Source organism: Tenrec ecaudatus, chromosome 1 (genome assembly GCF_050624435.1).
Source record: "Tenrec ecaudatus isolate mTenEca1 chromosome 1, mTenEca1.hap1, whole genome shotgun sequence".
NCBI classification, from domain to species: domain Eukaryota; kingdom Metazoa; phylum Chordata; class Mammalia; order Afrosoricida; family Tenrecidae; genus Tenrec; species Tenrec ecaudatus.
Window position 1 is genome coordinate 58,910,078 of NC_134530.1, and position 22,815 is coordinate 58,932,892.

The window sequence follows — 22,815 nt, forward strand, 5'->3', positions numbered from 1 at the left end:
CAGCGGCAGTTCTGCCCTGTCCTATTGGGTCACTATGAGTCAGCATCAACTTGATGGCAGTGAGCTTGTCTTTCTTTGGAGTTTATGCATCTACAGTAATCAAAACAGCCTGGTGCCAGTACATACAGAGACCAGTGAAATGTCATCAAGAGGCCAGAAACAAACTCACATATCGAGGCTAATTGTTTTTTATGGTGCTGAGTCCATTCAATAGGGAAAGAAAGTGCTGGAGAAAATGGATTTCTACCTGCAGAAAAATGAAACAAGATCCATGCCTTACCAAAAACATATTTTAAATGAATTAAGGAGGGTAGTGTGCAAACTAAAACCATAAAATGCTTAGAAGAGCAAGCAATGCTGTCAGGTCTACCTCTCAAAATGGATTATCTACTATAATTACAAAAGTAAAAATAGCAAAAGACAAAATAAGTGGGATTTCATTTGTTTTAATTGTTGATCTAGGTACTGTAGCAAAAATGTGAAAAGAGAAGGTATCAAGTGCCTTCTAACTATCTTTCCAAATATCTTTGAAAATCATATGTCTGATGAGAATCTAATTACCCAAGTATATGTAAAACTAGGACAACATAAAAGACAAAAAACATCACAAAATGGGCAAAGGATATGAAGAACATTTAGCCAAAAATCACATACAAATGGCCACCAAACACATAAAAACACTCAGAATCACTAACTGCCGGAAATGCAAAAGTAAATCAAAATGTGGTGCTAGCTCACTCGCTCTCGGATGGCTGCGTGTAAACACAGACAACAGCAGTGTTGACAAGGATATGGGAAAACTGGAACTCTTGTCCATTGTCAGTGGAAATGCAAAATGGTACCGCTGTTGTGGAAAACGGTGAGCTGTTTGGGAAAATACAATAAACTAAAACAATTACCATTGACTGGACCCAGCAATTCCACTCCTATGTATATACTCAAAAGACTAAAAAAGAGATGTTCATTGAAGTACTGTTCTAATAGCCCAAAGGTAGAAAAAAACATACATGAGCATCAATAGATGAATGAGCTAAAGGTGACACACACATACAATGGAGTGCTACGCAGCCGGTAGAAATGCAGTCCTGATGATGCTACAGTGTGGGTGGAGCCTGGAGACATTACGCTGAGTGAAAGAAACCAGTCACAACAGGACAAAACCAGTGTGCCCTCATTTATATAAAAAAGAAAAGGCATATATAGAGAAACCAAAATTTACTAGTGGTTACCAGAATTGGAGGTGGGGTAGAGTTATGAGAAGGGTTAACAGTGATGGGAGGGGGTGCCTATAGGAGGGTGGGGGTGGACACACTGATCGGGACTAGGGTTGTAATCGATATCAATGGTATCTGTAAAAAGCTGAAGTAAGAGGCCAGGCCCAACCCAACTACTACGTGGACACCTGCCTCTCCCCCCAGAAGAATTTATTTCAGAGGACGGCATTGAATCTGCAGCTCCAGAAGAGGGACATGTCTGATCAGAGCACACGGGAGCAGAGGAAGGGGGAGGAGAAGCACATCCTGGTCCACCAGGCCTTGAGGACAATGTTCCCCAGTAGAGCAGTTGGTCCACAGAAAGGACCATATGGCCAGCCCCACTATAAGACATGACGCCCCTCACTGACCTACAGGGGACAACACCGGAGACACAGTGTGGGAATTATGCCCGATCTGATCCCGCCACACAGAGGCAAAATATCAAGGAGGTACAACAGAACAGCAAGGGAATGGAGCAGCGAGGTTCCCAGGGAATGCTGAAGGTGGACTTTGGGACCAGGCATGGTGCCCCAACAGACTGGACTGGAAAACAATCATAAAGGCCAACAAACAGTCCTTGAACTAACTATAAGCTGTTCTTTCTTGTTGTGTTTTGTTTTGTTTTTTGTCATTGGTTTGTAGTTGTTGTTTTGTTGTATATTATTGCTTGGTTTTGCTCTGTCTTGTTTTTGTGCATGTTATTATCTCCCCATGTCTGTCTAAATAAGATAGGTTGGATGAACAATCTGGAGGAGAAAACAACAGACCGACAGTTCTGGGGGAACATGGGAGAAGGGGAGGTGGGGGGCAGGTAGTAGTGTTAACAAACCCAGGGACAAGGGAACAGCAAGTGATCCAAATTGGTGGTGAGGAGGGAGTAGGAGGCCTGGTAAGGTGTGATCAAGGGTAATGCAGCCAAGAGGAATTACTGAAACCCAAATGAAGACTGAGCATGATAGTGGGACAGGAGGAAAGTCAAAGAAAATAGAGGAAAGAGCTAGGAGGCAAAGGGCATTTATAAAGGTCTAAATAAAGGCATGTACATATGCAAATATATTTATATATGAGGATGGGGAAATAGATCTATGTGCATATATTTATAGGTTTAGTATTAAGGTAGCAGAAGGACATTGGGCTTCACTCAAGTACTCCCTCAATACAAGAATACTTTCTTCTATTAAATTGGCATTCTATGATGCTCACCTTCCTGATACAACCACTGACAACAAAGCAGATGAATAAGCAAATGTGGTAAAGAGAGCTGAAGGTGCCTGGCTATCAAAAGATATAGCATCTGGGTCTTAAAGGCTTGAAGGTAAAGAAGCAGCCATCTAGCTCAGAAGCAACAAAGCCCATATGGAAGCCCACCAGCCTGTGCAATCACGAGGTGTTGAAGGGATCAGGTATCAGGCATCATCAAAACAAAAAGTCTTACCATAGTGAATGAATTGGGGAGTGCAGAGTGGAGACCCAAAGCCCATTTGTAGGCCACTGGACATCCCCTTACAGAAGGGTCTTGGGGAGGAGACGAACCAGTCAGGGTGTGATGTAGCAATGATGAAACATACAACTTTCCTCTAATTCTTAAATGCTTCCTCCTACCCCACTATCATGATCCCAATTCTACCTTACAAATATGACTAGACCAGAGAATGTACACTGGTATGGTACAGATAGGAACTGGAAACACAGGGAATCCAGAGCGGATGATCCCTTCAAGACCAGTGGTGTGAGTGGCCATACTGGGAGCGTAGAGGGAGGGTGGGTTGGAAAGGGAGAACCAATTACAAGGATCTACATGTGACCTCCTCCTTGGGGGACAGACAACAGAGAAGTGGGTGAAGGGAGACATCGGACAGGGCAAGATATGACAAAATAATAATTTATAAATTATCAAGGGTTCATGAGGGAGGGGGGAGTGAGATGGGAGGGGAAAATGAGGAGCTGATACTAGAGGTTTAGATGGAGAGCAAATGTTTTGAGAACGATGAGGGCAATGAATGTATAAATGTGCTTTACACAATTGATGTATGTATGGATTGTGAAAAGAGTTGTATGGGCCCCTAATAAAACAATGTTTTAAGTAGGAGAAGTTAAAATGATAACATAAAATTTGTTGAAATAAATAAGAATGAGTGTTTGTGTATAACCAAACATCTTATGGGATTTGGTCCCTTGGTTTGGAGGTTTAGGGACATGAATTCATGGGACATCCCAGTTAATTGACCTAATACATGTTTTCTTTAGTGCTTCTGTTCTACCTCCTGGTTTGCTGCACAGTGTCTTAAAAACTTGGAAGTGGGTATCCAACGCAGACAATTGGTCTGTTCACCTGCACTAATTGGAAGAAGTAGAGTCAAGAAGAGGAGGAGAATATGGAATGTGTGGTTCATTATCTCCAGGAACCAACTGCCTTCTTTGCCATGAAACCAGAAAAATTAAATGATGCTCAGCTACCATGAATGAACATCTTCATCAATGACTTCACAGAAGAGGCCTGAAGCACATTCTCATGTACTCTAAATATTCTAGAGCCATGGAATGTGAATGGCCCCTGAAAACTATTTTCCTGAGATCCTCTTTAAACCTTAAACGATCTCCTGAAATAATTGTAAAATCAAACAATAAATCAAAAAACCAAACCCACTGTGATCACATCGATTCCAACTCATGGGTGACCCTATAGAGCAGGCGTCCTCAAATGTGCGGCCCACCGAGGACATTTATCTGGCCTGCCGGGTATTTTTGCCCCATTTGTTTTTTTACTTCAAAATAAGATATGTGTAGTGTGCATAGGAATTTGTTCATAGTTTTTTTTTAAAAAAAACTATAGTCCGGCCCTCCAATGGGTCTGAGGGACAGTGAACTGGCCCCCTGTTTAAAAAGTCTGAGGACCCCTGCTGTAGAGGGTTGTCAATCTTGACAGAGCCGGTGACCTTTCCGGGCTTGCACAAGCAACTTTGTGGCGAGCAAGCAGTCCAAGACTTACTTGTTAGTGTCACCAGGGCTCCTTCAAACAATAGTTTAGCGTCAGTAATTTTTAAAACAAGCCTTTTTAAAGAACTGTCTATATGAAATCAAAATCCTCATAACCAGAGCAGTAAAAACATCCTGATAAACAGGAAAGATGGAACTGGCGAAGATTTCATTTGACCTGGATCCACACTCGACACTATGGAACCAAGCAGTCAAGGTATCAACGGACGTCATTACACTGGGCAGATCTGCTGCATGAGCCCTCTGTCAAGTTTAAAGAGCAAAGATAATACTTTGTGCACTGACGTGCATCTGCTGCTTCATATGCCTGTGAAGGCTGGACCACGAATCAGGAAGCTGAAGCATTTGAATTATGGTGTGGGCAAAGAATGTTGGAAGTACCATGGATCCATGGACTGCTAGAACAAACACATCTGTCCTAAGAAGGCTTCTTAGGAGGAAGGCTATCTAGTCTCATGTACTTTGGGTATCTGCTCCAAAGTTATCAAGAGGAATTAAAAACTCAAAGTCACTGCCATCAAGTCCATTCGGGCTCTTGGTGACCTTGTAGGGGACAGGAGAACTGCCCCCGTGGGCCTCCAAGATTGTAAAGTTTTACAGGAGTAGAAAACTTCATCTATTTCCCACTGGAGGGACTCATCCCTGGGAAAGGCCATCATGCTTGGTAGGGGATCAGTCCAAAAGCAGCAGAGCCTCAATGGGACGGACTGACACAGCGCTGGCAGCAATGAGCTCGACCAGAGCGATCGCTGTGAGGGTGGGGCAGGGCAGGCAGGGTCTCGTTCTGCTGTACAAAGGGTCTCAGTGGCAACCATGATGTCACTGAACAACAAAAACACTGGAGCTCAAGACTGAACCTTGTCACTGTTGTTAGGTATGGGACACTAACACTGAAGGAAATAGACAAGGACTCTATTCCCTAACTTGTAACAGAGGGAATCTGGAAAGCCAGTATTCCACGGTAGGAAAGCCACCCCATTGGTAAGTTAGAACTAACGTTCAAGTACATTATCCTGCTTTAAATATTCCCACAGATTCTCCCCTAACAGCTGTGCTGCCTTAAAGTGAGCACATGGTTGATTTTTATCTCCCTATAGAAGCAGACACCTTTTTACTATCTCCTCCCTCCACATTACCCAACCCCCCTCATACCTTCCCCCAATACAGACATTAGGTTTCCTCACCTGTAAGTTCAGGGACCTTAATGTAGTTACCACCCACCTTGTGACGTATGTAACTACTGAATATGCGTATGTCTTATGGCTACCTATACATATCCCAAGAGAGGAAAGATGCTCTCTCTTCTCCCACCTCCACGTGGACCACCAAGAGGGGCTGAGGTGAGCATGCTACTATAAAATGTGTCTGACTCCTTTATTTTATTATCTTTCCTATCCTCTATGATTCTATTATGATCTTTATATATTATAATCATATAATTGCGCCTACTGTTAGAGGCTGGTTTCCTCTGACAGGTGTTGAGTTGTTAGGCCTGACTCAGAGAACTTTACACCCAAAACCCAAATCCACTACCAGTGAGTCCATGCTCACTCACAGCAACGCTGTATGGGGCTTCTGAGGCTGTAACTCTTTATAGCAGCAGACAGCCTCATCTTTCTCCTGGGGAGTGGCTGGTGGTTTTGATACACTGGCCTTGCAGTTAGTACTTGCCCACCAGGGCTACCAGGGGTCCTATAGGGAAATTTAAAAAAAAAACTCAGATTGACTACTGAGTGGCTTCAGACTCCGCAACGCTCCTGGACAGAAGAGAGCTGCCCTTTAGTTCTCCAAGGCTGAAAGTCTGTACAGGAGCAGCAGCCTCGCCTTTCTCCTGCAAAGCCGTGAGTGGGTTCGAATTGCTGACCCTGTGGCTAGTAGCTCCACGATTGGCCGGTATAATTATGTTCATGAAGAGCACTACTCAGGCAAGGAGGGTGAGAATGGCTGTACAACTGGGTGGATGCCATCAATGCGCGCGTACAAATTGTTGCATTGGTGTGTGTTCCGCTGTGTAGATTCTCAACAACAAAAATAAAATTCGAAAGAAAAAAAGAAATCCAAACCTCATAGGGTTGTTGGGAGGATAATGAGAAAACATAAATTAAATGCTGAGCGCTGTGCCTGACACTGGGGAGGCTCTTAGCTGTGTGCTCCTTCCCTGCCAGGCGGCACAGATAAATGTGTACACCCACACAGACACACATGCATTAGCGACACAGACGCCCCAAGCAAACAAAACAAGAGACATTGGGGCATATATCTACTCTCCTCGAAAGAGGCGTGTGTACCAGCAATGTCCTTTTCCTATTTGGGGAGGTATCATACCCACACCCCCAAGGTGGCCCCAGAATTCCATCCCTCACATACCGACATTGGCGTTTCTGCTTTTGTGACTCTGAGGCTCCTTTCTGGAATCCTGGGTGTCCCCTTCTCCCCTCCTGTTGGGCTGTCTCTGTCACAGCCCTCACTCCTCTGAGTTCCCACCCTGAATCTCCCCCTCGCTTGCTCACCAGGTCTTACCTCTCGCTGTTCGGGCTGCTGGAGCTTTCTCCAGGCGGCTGAGGGGTCCAGCTTTAAGGACCCGAGACTGGGCAAATCCCCTCCCACTCCCAACTCCCCAGACCCTTTCATCGGTCAGCTAATCCTGGACAGGGCATGAAGAATGGCTCAACAGCTGGAGAGACTGGGGCCCACCTGTGGTAACTGTCAGTTAGCTTTGTGGTGTAGCGGGCTGACCCCCAAGGGGAATATCATTACAGAGCAGGAAGGTCTCCGCCTATGGAGGGACAAGGTGGGAGGGATTTGGAAGGACAGGCTTGGTACTGAACTGCCCTAGATTTAAGCTATGGTTTGAGGGGCCCATTTCCCTAGGCTGGCTTGTCCTTGGACTGTCGGGGCTCAAGATACTCCTGCTGCTGCCAATCTAACTGCTCCTCCACACCGGCTGGCCAGCCCACCCCTCCAATACCCTGCCTCTCTTGCAGCTGCTGGCCTGGCCCTACAGCCAAACTCAGGGCCTTGCAGAAGCTCATCAGCCTACAGGCCAAGGCCCAGCAGTAAACAGGAAGCTTCAATCTCACACCAGTTGTGAGAGGCTTTATTTCCAGTCCTGGCTGGAGACAGGCTGGCTGGGGCACCCTGGAAGAGGTAGGGGGCAGTTTGGATCCTGTGAGCTGAAGGTTCTCCTTTTTTGGGCTGTACAATGCGTCCGTAGAGAGCTAACTCTGGAAAGTTGGGTAGATTGAATTACATTGGCTCGATCCCCCAAGTTGAGCAGGAAAGGGTGCCCTGCCCACCCAATCCCAGCTCTGGCAGCTAGGGCAGGGGCAAATGTGGGTACTGGAGTACAACGGACCTTTGCTCTTACCTTGTCTGTCATGCACGCACTTAATCCTCTGGACTCATCTGTGGCAATTGATATTTAATCATAATTAAGCGTTACTGAGCATTTATGTGCCGAAGAACCTTGGTGGCACTGCAGGTTAGGTAGTGGGCTGCTTAACCACAGGTTGGCAGTTCAAAGCTACCCAGTCGCTCTGCAGAAGAAAGATGAGGCTGCCTGCTCCTGTAAACACCGGGTGTCAGGACCCTTTTATAATATTGCTGAGTTGGAATTGACATAACAGCAGTGTTTGCTTTGGGTTTAAAATGTGCCTGGCACTGCTGTAAGCATAGTCACTTACTGAATCCTGAAAGCAGCTCTGGAAGTGTTTGCTGGACCTGTTTTGCAAATGAGGGGCAACTTATCACTTGCCCCAGGTCACAGTTGCTAAGTGGTAGAGACCATTATCTACCTCCCATCTTCCTTGCTGACCGGAGTGAGTCTTAGTCTGAAATGGATCATGGGAATTCCATTCTCCTTGGCAATGTCTAGGAATGGAAATGTAACATGATTCTGGCCAATGACCCATAGGGGGTGGGGGAAATTTGGAATCTAAGTCTTCGAAGAAAGCTGCCCCCTCTCCATCTTTGAATAGTACGTTATTTAACACGCGCTGTCTGGAGCTGTTCAGTTATTGTGCAAGCCGGAGAACCAAGACCAAACCCACTGCTATCGGGTGGGTTCCGATTCACAGCGACCCTATAGGTCAAAGAACTGCCCAGGCAAAGAGCGGGCCGCCACATCTTTCACCTGCGACTGGTGGGTTTGCATCGCTCACCTGCAGCTAGCAGCCAAATGCTTTACCGCAGTCCGGACTTGCCAATAAATTGAAAGCAGCAAAGTAGAAGTCCAAAGAGCCTAGGTGTTTTTGTTTTTTAATCAGTGTTAAGCAGGCAAATTAATCAATATTGAACCTGGAGCTATTCTCTCTCTAGATGTCAGCAAGAGAGAAAAATCTCTTTGCTGTTTTGACACTTAGCTGAGTCTGCTTCTCCTTGCAATCGACCCCACGGTAAAGCCAGACCGTCATTTTTATAACAGTTGCTGTGTGCAGGGGCTATCCTGTGTAAATAACATGTTCTTCAAAACCCAGGCTGGGCAACTGCCCTGAGCGTTACTACTAGTCAGCAGCAGAGCAGGAATGAGTATTCCGTAGTGAAGATGAAATTGAGGGACACAAGGCCTTCTTTCACTCCCCTGGGGACCCCAAAGCCATTACTCCCACCCTAAAGCAGGTGGGAGTCGGTGGCAGAGGCATCTGCATACAAACCTTTCCCTTGTGGGAGAACATGATGCTTCCAAAAGAGGACCCCTCTGAGCGGAGATGAAAATGTTTGATGACATGGTAGTCGGTGCCCCAGCGTATTCACTGTCCCCCCAAGGTCACACAGGGTCAGGTAGGGAAGATGTCATGTTTAAGAGTGAATGATTCCATCTACTTCTGAGCCCTATCCCAAAAGGCCCCCTCTGCGACGACTTCCAGGCTGGGGTCTTTCCCTGACACTCTCCCTTCCACAGGTTTGGCCCAGTAGCACAGGACTGGGAGCCCCGCTTCACCACCAGGGGCTGGGCGCTGCGGGTCCTGAAAAGAAGACGTGCCCAAGGGTTAGGGCTGCAGATCTAAACACCCAGACAAAAAGGAACGGGGGGGGGGGGGGACACTGTGCGGCTCAAAAAAGCGATAGCAGGTGCTCGTATTCTGCGGCAGTCAACAAGGAAAATTCAGATGTGGATTCAAATATACATTTAAAACGGACATATCGCGCACTCTCTTGCTTCTAGAGGGGGGGGGGAATATGAGTATGTTACGGTGACTGACTGTGGGGCCTTGGTGGCACAGTGGTCATAGCACCAAACCCAGCAGCTGCTCCACAGGAGAAAGACGTGGCAGCCTGCTTCCGCGGACTCTCCACCGGGCAGCTCCTCTGGCCTTGAGGGTTGCTGAGGCACGGAGGGCTTGAGGGCAATCCGTTCCATCTTAGTTTGCTGGGTATGGATCCAAAGAATTGGAAACCACCTACATGTTTCGGGAAGGGGGCGGGAAGGGTACATACATGACAGTATATCCTTACAATGGAATACAATGCAGCTGTTAAAAATGAGGAGGTAGAATGGTGATATCTATTTTAATGTAATAACATATATTATCTCATTTTTTTTAAATCCAGTATCAAGACATAGAAAAATTACAGAGCATTATAGTCACACCAGCAAATTAAAAGTGGTTTGGGGATGGGGGAGGGAGCAGTGAGATTTGAAGTTTGGGCGATGTTTTTCCTACTTTCCCATGACCTAAGGCACGCTAGTCAGTACAACACGTGCCCCCGGCAAGGAACAGTCAACATGACCGAGGGGAAGCGGGACCAGGCAGGAAGGTGGGTTCCTCACTGGATGGCCAGGGTGTCCCGAGGGCAGGGTTGTAGAGTCGCCGTGTGGAATACACCTGCAGTCTCCGTCCTTGTGTGTCTGGACAGGCATCCAGCAGTATCAGGAGACTCAAACACACGAGCGCCGGGATGTACGTGCTCAGTGACTCATTCAGAGCCACCAGAGTGAAGATAGCCCCTACATGGAAAGTGAAGTCCTTGAGGCTCCCTGGAAGCACCCAGGAGGTCTGAGAGCTCTGGGATCTGCAGCTCGGTCACCCACTCCAGCTACAGGCTCCCACACCTCCAAGCCACACCCCACAAACCAGCCATGCTCAGCTCTCTGGCCTCCCCAGACCAGGACGTAGAGGTCCCTTGAACTAAGTAGTCCTGTCCAGGGAAGAAACAGGACCAATTCAGCCCATAGGTTGAGCTTGGTGTTGCTACAATTGCTCCCTGATCCTTCATGTTACATTTATTGGGAAAGACGCGGCCCAAAGTTTAATAGCAGAGCCATGGCAAAGATCTAGAAATGAGAGATGCTCCGGAGATGGAAATAAAGCCTGGGGAGGCGGGGCAGCAGTGATAGTGACACAAAGCCAGGGGATGCAGCTGAAGAGCCTAAACCTGTCTGCCCTTTGAAGCAGCAGCTGTTTCTTCCTAAAGGCAGAGCACCTATGAGGGGGCCTGGGCCTGGCTGCCGGCCTCCGGGGAATTCTTTTCCTTGCTGTGCAAGGCCCCCCAGCTCCCCTGTTCTCTGCACCCACCTGCCGGACACATAAGTCAAAAGGCAGCTGCTGCTCTATACCCTCATTCCAGGAGCTGGGGGATGGGAGAGTGGGTTCGGAGGCTCTGGGGTTGCAGGACATCCCAGCAACAGAATAATATGCAGCCGGTAGAACTGATGAGGTAGATGGTGCAGCTGACATGGATTAGTGTTCCATTAAGTCTGAAAAGCTCCTGTCCTAGCCTGAAGACTATGGAATTGCAGTAAAGTAGTAAATGCTCCTGGTCCCCAGAAAGCCGGGTGCAACAGGAAGGGGGAACAGCCAGGTCTCTCCATCCCCTTGACCCCATTCCCTCTGCCCAGCTGACCAGCCTCCCTCCTGCCCCCTTACCAATCATGAGCAGCGTCAAAAGCAAATTACTGATCTCTTGCAGGATCGAGGAGCCCAGGACCAGCAGCGACCCAGCCAGCAATTCCAGCCAGCCCACCGCAGCTTGGTAGCTCAAGGGATCTGGCTGGTAGCCGAGCCCCTTCAACGGGAATACCTCAGCAAACTGCTCAAACAGGGCTTTCTAGGGGCAGCAGAGAATGCACATCAGCCACACTCCACAACCCACCGCCCCTCTGCTCTGCTGGGGCATTTCGTGCCTGCGCGCTCAACCTCGCCTCGCCTAATGGAGGGCAGCTCCAGGGCTGAGACAAGCCTGGGGAGGAAAGGAGCTCCATGTGGGGCTGAGCTTTGGAATCCACAAACAGGCTTTATGCTCTGCTCCAAGTGAGAACAGCTGGGTGATGGTGCAGGACTGAGCTGGGCGGCTCACCAGACCAGGTTACAAAGCTGTGACTACCCAAGGGCACTGGCCTTGGGTTTTCCCTCTCTAATGCCAAGGCCTTGGAAACAGCTACTTTCTTTGTGTCTGGCCTGGCTTCTCTGGAAGCTCCTGTCCTGGGTGTTTTGGGAGATGGGGAGGAGAGGCTGGCAGGGCAGACTGTTGCTGACTACGCAGATTCCACCCAGCCTCTCTTGTGCCGGCTTCTGGGTCTTACTGCGGCAGTCACAGAGGGGGTTGCGGAGGCTCTGAGATTCCATCTGCTGACTCAGGCTCCGTCCTGGGCCAAAAGACCACCTTTGGAGTGGGAGGAGCTACTTTTCCTGCTCCCCCACCTCGGCTCTCCCTGCCTCCTGCGCTCCCAAGGGAAACTGTGCGGCTCTGGGGATGATGGACTTCCCCAAACCACCCACACCACTGAGCCTGCCCAGGAGACAGGCTGGCGGGGGGTCTCCAACTCCGGCTTCTTTCAGGTGGGCCCCTAGCTGGCACCCTAGCTTCCCCACGTGTCCGGAACTAGACAAGGGAACTTTCCAGTTAGGATCCGCCTCCTGACTGGCTGTGCGACCTTTAGGTCACGCCCCCTTACGTTTATTACCACCCACACCCACACCCCACCCCCACCAACCCCTGCCGAAGCCTCAAACGAATGTAAAAGGGGCAAGTGGGGCGAGTAAGGTGTACATTCAGTCCCTTTTCCATTCCCTCCATCTCCCCCCCCCACCACCGCCACCGCAAGCTCCCCGGGGCCCTAATTTTGCCGGAGGTGGGTGGGGGCGCCGGTTCCTGGGAGAGCCCGGGAAGTCGGGAAAACCGCCCAAACGCCGGCCGGCCTGGGGTCCAGGTCCTCTCCCCAGCCCCTGGGCCCCCGCTCCAGCTCCGCGGACTAACGGCCGAGGCCCCTCGCCCCGCGCTCACCATCTGCTCGGACGCCGGGGCCACGAGCTTGGCCGCCCCGGTGAGCACGAAGAAGCCGCCCACCAGCACGCGCAGGGCGGCGAGCAGGCGCGCCATGGCCGCGCTCGCTCGCTCGCTCGGGGCGCGCAGTCCTTCCAGCCCCGCGCACCCCGCCCGGCCCGAAGGCCCGCACCCAGAGCCGGGGCTGGGCGCAGGCGGGCCAGGGCGCGTGGCCGGCCACCCCCATTTCACAGACGAGGTCGCCGCGCGCCGCTGGCTCACGCCGAATACAGGCGTGTCTATGTTTCCAAACAAGCCTGGGTCCCTCGGTCCGCTCCGAGGGCTGCGCTCTGGGACGTCGGTGACATCAAAGGGCTTCAGAAATCTGCATCTGGAAATGGGCGAGATGCTTCCTCGTGTCTCAGGAAAAGATTGTTAACTGGCCCAGCCCAGGGTCCAGAGCTCAAAGGGGTTTGTTTGGTTTGTTTTTTTTGCTCAAAGTTATTTTTAAATGAGAAAATTCATTTTGAGAATTAGTAATGACTCAGTAATTAGTCATTATACAATTATTTGCCCTTTTCTCCCTCTTTCTGACTCACATTTTCTCTTTGATTGCTCTCAGCTGAAATAAAAGGAGGGAAAGTGTTGAAATCCGCAGGTCCTCAGCCTTCACTGAACACATCGCTCCCTTGTGCTCTGACCCAACTCCTGTCTCGAGCTGGGATGAGCAATAGGACCCCAAATTCAGTTGACTCTCTGGTTTTTGTTTCTTTTATTACCCTCCTCCCCACACAAGCTAGTGATGTTGTTGCGTTACATTTCGTAATGATTAGGACAATCAAAGAGATTTCATGATAGGAAATGAACGTTGTGTTCCAGTGTTCATAAAGAAGTGGTGCGCTGGGGAGCGGAGTCGTCTTTCACAGTGTGGCCTGTGAAGTTTAAAGTCTTCACCGGCAAGTCCTGTCTACTGGGCCATCCGGATACCAACCTAATCCACTGCCACCAAACGGATTCGCCTCATAGCAAACCTCTAGGAAACCTAAGGCTAATGAGGCTGTAAATCCTTCTGGGAGCAGACTACTTCCTCTTTCTCCCAAGGAGCAGCTGGTGAAACATCAAACTGTCTTCTCGGAAGAATGCGCTGTCCTGGGTGAACGAAAGGCCACACTGTTTTAGCATCCAGGTTATGCTATTACATTTGGAATCTGGGCCTCTCGTTACTTGGAATCGTTATAACGTGCCCAGAATGAATTGGCTGAATTCTTTAGCTAGGACTATTATGTAAAAATGCATACTTATTAAAGCCTTCAACAAATGGAAAGAAATACTAAAACATTTAATTACTAAAAAGCAAACCCAAAATAGAGAACGATATTTTAGGATATTTACAGACACACACACATATATAATATCTGACGCAAAATTGTAGACTTTGATGATAATGTATACTTTGTCATTCTTTTTCTTTTACCAGTTTTCCTATCCTCAGTATTAAAGATGTGATTGCAAGTCATAGGACTGGGCCAGAAACTAACCGATTTCTTTGTTTTGACTCCATCAAAGCTGAAAATGGAGTATCACATAGATAGATAGTTGAAAAGGTAATAAAATTTCATTGCCTTTTCATGGAGTTCATGTCTTAGCTTTATCCAAAACTGAGTTACAGGCATTGATTAAAATATTGATTGTAATTCTAAATCCGGGAATAAATGGGTTAGCTTTTCCTCATAATTGGTGAGATTGCTGTTTTGGTGATTCAAAAAGTGGACTGGTTATCCATAAAGTTCCTGAATGCAAGTTGACTTCTGGTGGGTAACAGTCATTGATTGATATTTGAGGAAAGTCTTTCCAAGTGTTCTACAATCTTACCTGTGAGCTGCTCATGTTTGAGTCTGATGAGTTTGAGAGCTCGAAATGTCATAACCATTCTGTGGTGTGCTCTTCACCCATGTTTCCAACTTTCTCTTACATGTATTAATTTTACTATATAAGCTGATGCGAGTAGCCATAGTGCCTTGGACACTGGAATTTAATTCACGTGTGAAAATATTTTTTTAACATTTTATTAGGGACTCATACAACTCTTATCACAATCCATCCATACATCAATTGTGTAAAGCACATCTGTATATTCTTTGCCCTCATCATTTTCAAAGCATTTGCTCTCCACTTAAGCCCTTGGCATCAGGTCCTCTTTTTTTCCCTCCCTCCCCCCTCCCACCTCCCTCATGAGCCCTTGATAATTGATAAATTATTATTTTGTCATATCTTGCCCTGTTTGATGTCTCCCTTCACCCCCTTTTCTGTTGTCCATCCCCCAGGGAGGAGGTCACATGTGGATCCTTGTAATCAGTTCCCTCTTTCCAACCCACTCACCCTCTACTCTCCCAGTATTGCCCCTCATACCCCTGGTCCTGAAGGTATCATCCGCCCTGGATTCCCTGTGCCTCCAGCTCCCATCTGCACCAGTGTACATCCTCTGCTCTATCCAGACTTGCAAGGTAGAATTCAGATCATGATAGTTGGGTGGGGGGAGGAAGCATTTAGGAACTGGAGGAAAGCTGTATTCTTCATCGGTGCTACATCGCACCCTGACTGACTCATCTCCTCCCCTAGACCCCTCTGCAAGGGGATCTCCAGTGTCCGACAAATGAGCTTTGGGTCGCCACTCTGCACTTCCCCTCACATGTGAAAATATATCTAAAAAATAGGCCAGCTTTACAATCCATTCTTTGTCAAGAAAACACTTAGCCAAATCTGAAAGTTTTTTATTTTTAAATATTTCAATTTCACGCCGTAATTCAGACTCTTGTTGAAATCCCCCTCTGGCTATCCAATGCACTTCAGCATGAAGTGAGAGATTCACATGTTAACTCCACATCTTTTTGCACAAAATTGCTAACATATGTGAATTTAAAGCATTGCTCTTGATAAAAGTTAAAATTGAAGCTGCTTATAAGAGAATGTCATGTAAGTATGGAGACAACTTTTCTGCTGCTAAATGTTCACAGTGAATAAAACAATGAGTAAATACCATGATATTCATGGAAACTTCTTGAATTTTTACCATTAAATCAGCACCTGCCAGTCATGTTTGCAGGCCCATCTGTACAGAAATCAACACAGTGTTTCCAATTCAGATGTTTACTCAATATATTTATTAATTCAAATATTTCAAAACCAGTTTTTTGAGACAGCATTTCAATGCCACACAGGAACGACAATCATAATCAATAAAACGAACATAGCACAGAAGAAAGGTAATGTTTGAGCTCTCTGATGTCTCGTCTATCTGAAGGGCCAACCATTTTGACTGGCTTTTTGACTCAGCTGATCTTGGGTGTCTGCAGATAAGCTCATCAGTCTTATGTCCCATCGTATTATTAGAAAGAGGTGGTTTTCATTTTGTCTCCAGCACTTGAACCCAAAACTTCTGAGCACATTTCTACCAAATAAGGTTTAATTAATTCTTCAGCAATGGAAAATGGCTTCTTGCTGGCAGCAATTTGGAAAGCAATTAAGTAAGAAGCTTTCTCTTTTTTTAATCGTTTTATTATGGGCTCATACAACTCTTATCACAATCCATACATACATCAATTGTGCAAAGCACATTTGTACATTCATTGCCCTCATCGTTCTCAAAACATTTGTCTCCACAAGCCCCAGGCATCAGGTCCTCATTTTCCCCTCCCTCCCCACTACCCGCTCCCTCAGGAACCCTTGATAATTTATAAATTATTATTTTATCTTATCTTTCCCTGTCTGACGTCTCCCTTCACCCACTTTTCTGTTGTCCGTCCCCTAGGGAGGAGGTCCTTGTAATCGGTTCCCCCCTGAATGAAATATTTGAATCTCTTATTTTCATGTAAAAACAAGCAATATTCCTTATGTTTGTCACAATACATTAAAATACTCTATTTCGTCACTATTTATGATTATCCAAGTAATACCCTGCTTAAATACAAGCCGTAATACCTTCATGATGCCATTGAGAAGTCAATTTCTCCTTCCTTTTTCCTAAGTTTAGTCTCTGGCTGTAAATACATCTAAGTGATAGTATATGCAAGTAATGACATGATCAATAGATGACTGAATTTAGGGCTGAATTCATAAAATTCATCAAATTAGGAAAAAATTGCTTAATTTCAGAGAGCAGAAACAGGGAAAATGTGTTACAAAGTGTCAACATTTGATAAATTTAGATGAAGGCCTTACTGGTGTTTCGTTGTGCTATTTTTACAACTTTCTGAATTTTCTAATTTTTCAAAATTAATGTTGGAAAAAAGGGATTCATTATTCATTCTCATACCCAGTGTCCATGAGGGAACAGAGAAATTAGCTCTCTTGAACACTGCTGTTTGGAGCATAAATTGATTACACTTTTCAGAGAGCAATTTATTTCGCAACACATCAAAAACCTGAAAAACATAAATCAGCCTCTCAAATCAGTAATTCCAATGCTTAGGATTTATCCTAAGGACATAATTAGGCAAGCCCACAAAGATTCTTTCACTCAGCTAATGCAATATTGTTTATACTATCAAACACCCAGAAGCAATCTGAATGTCCAGTCTCATCTTGTTAGTTGCCACTGAATCAATTCCAACTCGGGCCACCCTAGATGTGCAGCTGAAAGCCGCTCTGTAGGGTTTTAGACTGGCCTTTCAGAAACAGGCTGCCAGGCTTGCTTCCCAAGGCGCCTCTGGGTCGTTGGAATGACCACCTTTTCCACAGGTAGCGAGGCACATACCGGTTGGTGCCATCCAGGGATCCCTTAATACCGGGAGCTAGTTATATTGTTTACGCTGGTATCTATGCATTCATTAAGAATGTCTCTAAACATTTACTCTCTAATTAAGCCCTAATATTTTTCTTTTAAATGGGCTTTCTTATATAGGCTGATGACTGCCATGTTTATATCAATCTTTCTAACACTATTTGCCATAAAATGTGTGTTTTTAAATGCACGGAACTGGGCAAAATGGCTTGGGAGTGAATGCTTTCAGAGAACTTTAAGTGCTGAATCCTGGCGCTCTCCCAGCTTAGGTTTGCAATCTAAAGGAGACTGAAAGAGACGGGTGAAGGGGTCTAGGGGAGGACATGAGTCAGTCAGGGTGTGATGTAGCACCGATGAAGAATACAGCTTTCCTCTAGTTCCTAAATGCTTCCTCCCCTCACCCCACTATCATGATCCGAATTCTACCTTGCAAGTCTGGATAGAGCAGAGGATGTACACTGGTGCAGATAGGAGCTGGAGGCACAGGGAATCCAGAGCGATGATCCCTTCAGGACCAAGGGTGTGAGGGGCGATACAGGGAGGGTGGATGGAGAGTGTGTTGAAGAGGGAACTGATTGCAGGGATCTACATGTGACCTCCTGCCTGGGGTATGGGCAACAGAGGAGGGGATGGGGTGAGACGTCGAACAGGGCAAGATATGAGAAAATAATTTATAAATTAGCAAGGGCTCATGGGGGAGGGGGGAAAGAGGGGAGGGGGGAAAGAGGACCTGATGCCGGGGCCTTGGGTGGAGAGCAAATGTTTTGAAAATGGTGAGGGCGGTGAGTGTACAGATGTGCTTTGCACGATTGATGGGCGTATGGATTGTGGTGAGAGTTGTGTGGGCCCCTGATAGAACATTTTAAAAACAAAAAAGAAAGAGACGGGTGAAATAGGAATAAAATATTGGAAGGTGTGGGGAAAAAAGAATGTTAATGCATATTTAAATTTATACTAATTGGAAATAATGTTCCTAATAAGCTGACAAATAAAATGTAGTTTTCTAACAATATATAGAAAATAATACCACATTAGTCTAGTAATTTTTAAATATCAAAGCACCCACAATCCCACACGTTTCAATGTTCACAGATCCTTGACTACTCGCCATATGTGTACACAACCATGCATTCATTGTTGAACGCCACCATGCAACCGGTACCATAGGACATGAATTGATTTGCAAATTGTGTGGAAACCAAAGTATGTGCAAGCAGTCCTCAGATTATGAATGAGTCTAAACATGTCTTTATGCTGAATTTGCAATGAGTTGGAATAGTTGGGTACAGTTAATATCGAATGCCAGTTGGTCAAGTGTTTGTCTTAGAGTATAGAGTGGACCTTCTAAGCATAAACAAACATTGAAGAAACACAGATACACTAAAACATCTTTGACATAGTAATAGGGTAGTAATACTGTTTTCATGCGCATCACAAAGTAGCAAATTTGTTATTATAAACCATTGTATATACCTCCATTTTTTAATGTAACAGGCTTTATAGAGATTGGAGCCCAGACACAAATATGGTCAGACACTGCACTAAGGGATGCTATGCAGCACATGACTCTGCCACATAAATTCAAGTGTCAAATAGTGTGTTATTTTAACAGGAATGTAAAACAATCAGATTTACTAGAGGAAGAATCTCCCTGACTCCTACCCAAAAGAAACTATTCAACATAAAAACTCATGATTACCTGATGACAGGCTAAACTTAAAAATAATACAGTACACTATGAAGTAAAATGATTAAAATTAAAATCAAAAGATGCTTTTGAAAGAATAGGCTATTGAAACAACTGAAAATATAAGAGTATTGGGATTAAAAGTAGGAGAGTACATCCAAAAGTATTGCTAAATAATAGAACTCTTTATTAAACAAAAATATCAAATTACATACAAATCTGGCTAGACCAGAGAATGTACACCAGTACAGATAAAAACTGGAAACACAGGGAATCCAGGACAGATGATCTCTTCAGGATCAGTGCGGAGAGTGGTGGTACTAGGAGGGTGGAGGAAGGGTGGGGTGGAAAGGGGGATCTTATTACAAGGATCTACATATAACCTCCTCCCTGGGGGATGGACAACAGAAAAGTGGGTGAAGGGAGATGTCAGACAGTGTACGATATGACAAAATAATAATAATTTATAAATTATCAAGGGTTCATGAGGGAGGGGGAGGGGGGAGAGAAGGGAAAAATGAGGAGCTGATGCCAGGGGCTCAAGTAGAAAGCAAAATGTTTTGAGACTGATGGCAACAAAGGTACAAATGTGCTTGACACAATGATGTATGTATGGATTGTGATAAAAGTTGAACGAGTCCCCAATAATAAAATGACTTTACACACACACACACACACACACACACACAAAGCTATTGTTTCTTGACATCTCCTGCATCGAGGTCTGAGTTTTTGAAGGCAGTGACCACCTCCCTAGTGCTGGCACGAAGAAATCTGGGCTCTCTGATTGACACCACATCCACATAGCAGGTTTGGCACCCCCGGGATTCCAACTGTATTCCTTTTCAACGATCCTTTGAGTAGCAAAAAGAAGCTTGAAGGGGAAAGATAAGGATTATTGGGTGGATGGGATAAAGTTTCCTAATAAAATTCTTATAGGGCAGTCCTTGCGGCCCTCAAAGAATGAGCAGGTATGTTGTCATGAAAAAAAATAATTCTTTACCATGATTTTCTTAGCCCTTTTCTTACCAATACAATTATATAGTAACTTCATCATACTAAGTCCCCCTTACTGTTCTGTGTCCTTTGAGACTTTGGCGTCCCAACAACAGCCACCATAACCTTCTGAGCACACCTGTTGGCCTTGAACTTACATGGCACAGCAGATCCATAGGGAGCCACTGTCTTGATAAGACCTTGCTCTCTGGACTGTATTAACATGTCCCAGACTCATCCCTGGTTAAAGTCCATTCCACAAAATCATCTTCACTAGCTTTGATTCTGATCATGCTTCCGCGACCCATCGGACAGAAAGCTTGCCGAGGCGAAGATGCTCCCTTCAGACTGAAAATGCTGACCCAGGTGCGATCCCAACTTCAGTCGCCACCACATCAATCAGATCCCTGCCACCACATCAATCAGATCCCTGCCGTCTTCTTTCTCCAGGTTCTGGATTTCAGCCACAGATGGATCATTCGTCAAGGTTGGTGGTCTTCACTCTCTTGGCTCCTCTTTGGGGTCTTCCTGGCCCTGACTTACAGTCGATGCCCGGCCATCTGAAAACTGTTGTCTCATGGGGCAGTCGCACCATAAAAGTCACCATGATCAGGGAGGAAGTCTACCTACGTTTTGCTACAATTTTGGTATTAGCCATGATCTCAGAATAACTATTTCCCATGGTACGACAAGTATCCTTTTTTTAAACAAGCACCTTAATAAAACGAAGACAAATATATTACTGAGAGAACGTGTCTGCATCTCCTCACTGGTCCCAGGAGCATGTTTACAGACATGTCAGTGTGTTTTGATCCCTGTGTGAGCACGTGCATCTGTGAGCAGTAACCCTAGAAACAATACTTTTGGACTTATTCTCTGGTTCACATGAATTTAGCACGTACTTAACCTTGCTAAGTTCAAACAATTTTCCTGGCCACCAAACTCCTGAGACACAGGATTAGTTTACTTTTAGTAACAACTGAATTCAAAGTACTAAAAAATAAACTGAGGTTAAATCAGTAATGTTTTTGATTATCCTTGTATCTTGGAAATTATTACATCTTGTCTATAAATTTGGAACTTCAGCATTCACACACAGGTGGGGTACACACTATAATATACATAGTGCTTTATATGAACATGAATTCAATATAGTAATTAGTAGTAGTAACTATTATAAAGGAATAAATCGAGTATTCAGAAAATATAAAGAGATTTCAGAAAATTCATGGGAAATTCCATTATCTTTTCATTCCGTTTTCCCCACAAACTTTTTGAAGTCCTCTCATCCACAACCAAAAAATTAATGTTTTCACATCAAGAAATTGTCGGCAGCTTTCTTTTCCTCTCTTAAAAACTCAGTAAAAAAAAACAAAAAAACCCTATCTGTGGAAAGCCCAAGGACACATACCTGCTGGCATTGCCCGCGTCGATATGTGGCCAGCAACAGGGGGCTTGGTCTGTGTGACAGGCTTGCACGGTACTGCTTGGTTTTCTTGGACCCCGGAAGGTTGGGATGAAGGAAGTTTCATGGCAAATGCTTGTGTAATCTCCTCTTTAAAAATAAATTCAGAAACCAAAGAGTTTTTTTAATCCCTTACTACTGACTACAATTGCTATCAATTGAAGGGTGGCTGAGAAACAATTCCTCTGAAATAATAAAGAAGCTACAAAATCTGTACTAACTCCTAATACTTTTAATCAATATCAGTTCCATGTACTGATTTTAAACCATACTCTGTTTATAGTAAAATCAAAACAAATAAAATAACTCTTGCTGGTTAGGAAAATTGACTATCCATAAAATTATATGCAACCTCAAACCATATGCCAAATAAATTCCATTATCAATTAAAGAGCTCATCATAAAAAAGCAAAACTTTAAAATAGAGGACTTTCAAATGGCCAAAACACGGAGAAAACGTTAAGGAAAACACAAAATAGCAAAACACACATGTACACACAAACACAAAAATCTTTAAAAAGAAAGAATATTGATTTATTTGACTGTCTCAGAATTGAAAAATGTTGCAACAAAGCTCTTTAAAAATGAAGTCCTGTGTTGTTTAAAGATAAACAAGAGTGGGAGAATATATTTAAATTATATTTATTTGTGTAAAAAACACAACTATTTACTGAACATTTGCCTTATAGCCAGACACTGTCCTTTTTCTGTTTGTTTGTTTAATTTCCATATGTAATTTTTTTTAACTTTTATTTTTTAAATCTTTTTATTAGGGGCTCATACAACTCTTATCACAATCCATACATACATCGATTGTTTAAAGCACATTTGTACATTCATTGCCCTCATCATTCTCAAAACATTTGTTCTCCACCTAAGACCCTGGCATCAGTTCCTCATTTTCCCCCTCCTTTCCCATTCCCCCATCCCTCATGAACACTTGATAATTTATAAATTATTATTTTGTCATATCTTGCCCTGTCTGACGTCTCCCTTTACCTACTTCTCTGTTGTCCGTCCCCCAGGGAGGAGGTCACATGTAGATCCTTATAATCGGTTCTCCCTTTCCAACCCACGATCCCTCCACCCTCCCAGTATCGTCACTCACACCACTGGTCCTGAAGGGATCATCTGCCCTGGATTCCCTGTATTTCCAGTTCCTATCTATACCGTGTATATCCTCTGGTCTAGCCAGACTTGCAAGGTAGAGCTGGGATCATGATAGTGGGGGAGGAGGAAACATTTAGGAACTAGAGGAAAGTTATATGTTTCATCGTTGGTACATCGCACCCTGACTGGCTCATCTCCTCCTGAGACCCTTCTGTAAGAGGATCTCCAATGGCCTACAAATGGGCTTTGGGTCTCCACTCCACACTTCCCCCACCCCCATTCACTATGATAAGATTTTTTGTTCTTTGATGCCTGATACCTG

General features: G+C 45.2%; 1 protein-coding gene across 1 annotated transcript; it reads right to left on the reverse strand.

Moving 5' to 3' along the window:
- Positions 1-9,548: 9,548 nt before the first annotated feature.
- TMEM35B (transmembrane protein 35B) lies at positions 9,549-12,868 on the reverse strand. The gene is made up of 3 exons (XM_075539106.1): positions 12,477-12,868; positions 11,120-11,300; positions 9,549-10,200 (listed from the first exon to the last, which is right to left on the reverse strand). The coding sequence occupies exons 1-3, from the start codon at positions 12,570-12,572 to the stop codon at positions 9,974-9,976; spliced, it is 504 nt and encodes a 167-aa protein (XP_075395221.1). The 5' UTR covers positions 12,573-12,868; the 3' UTR covers positions 9,549-9,973.
- Positions 12,869-22,815: the final 9,947 nt, after the last annotated feature.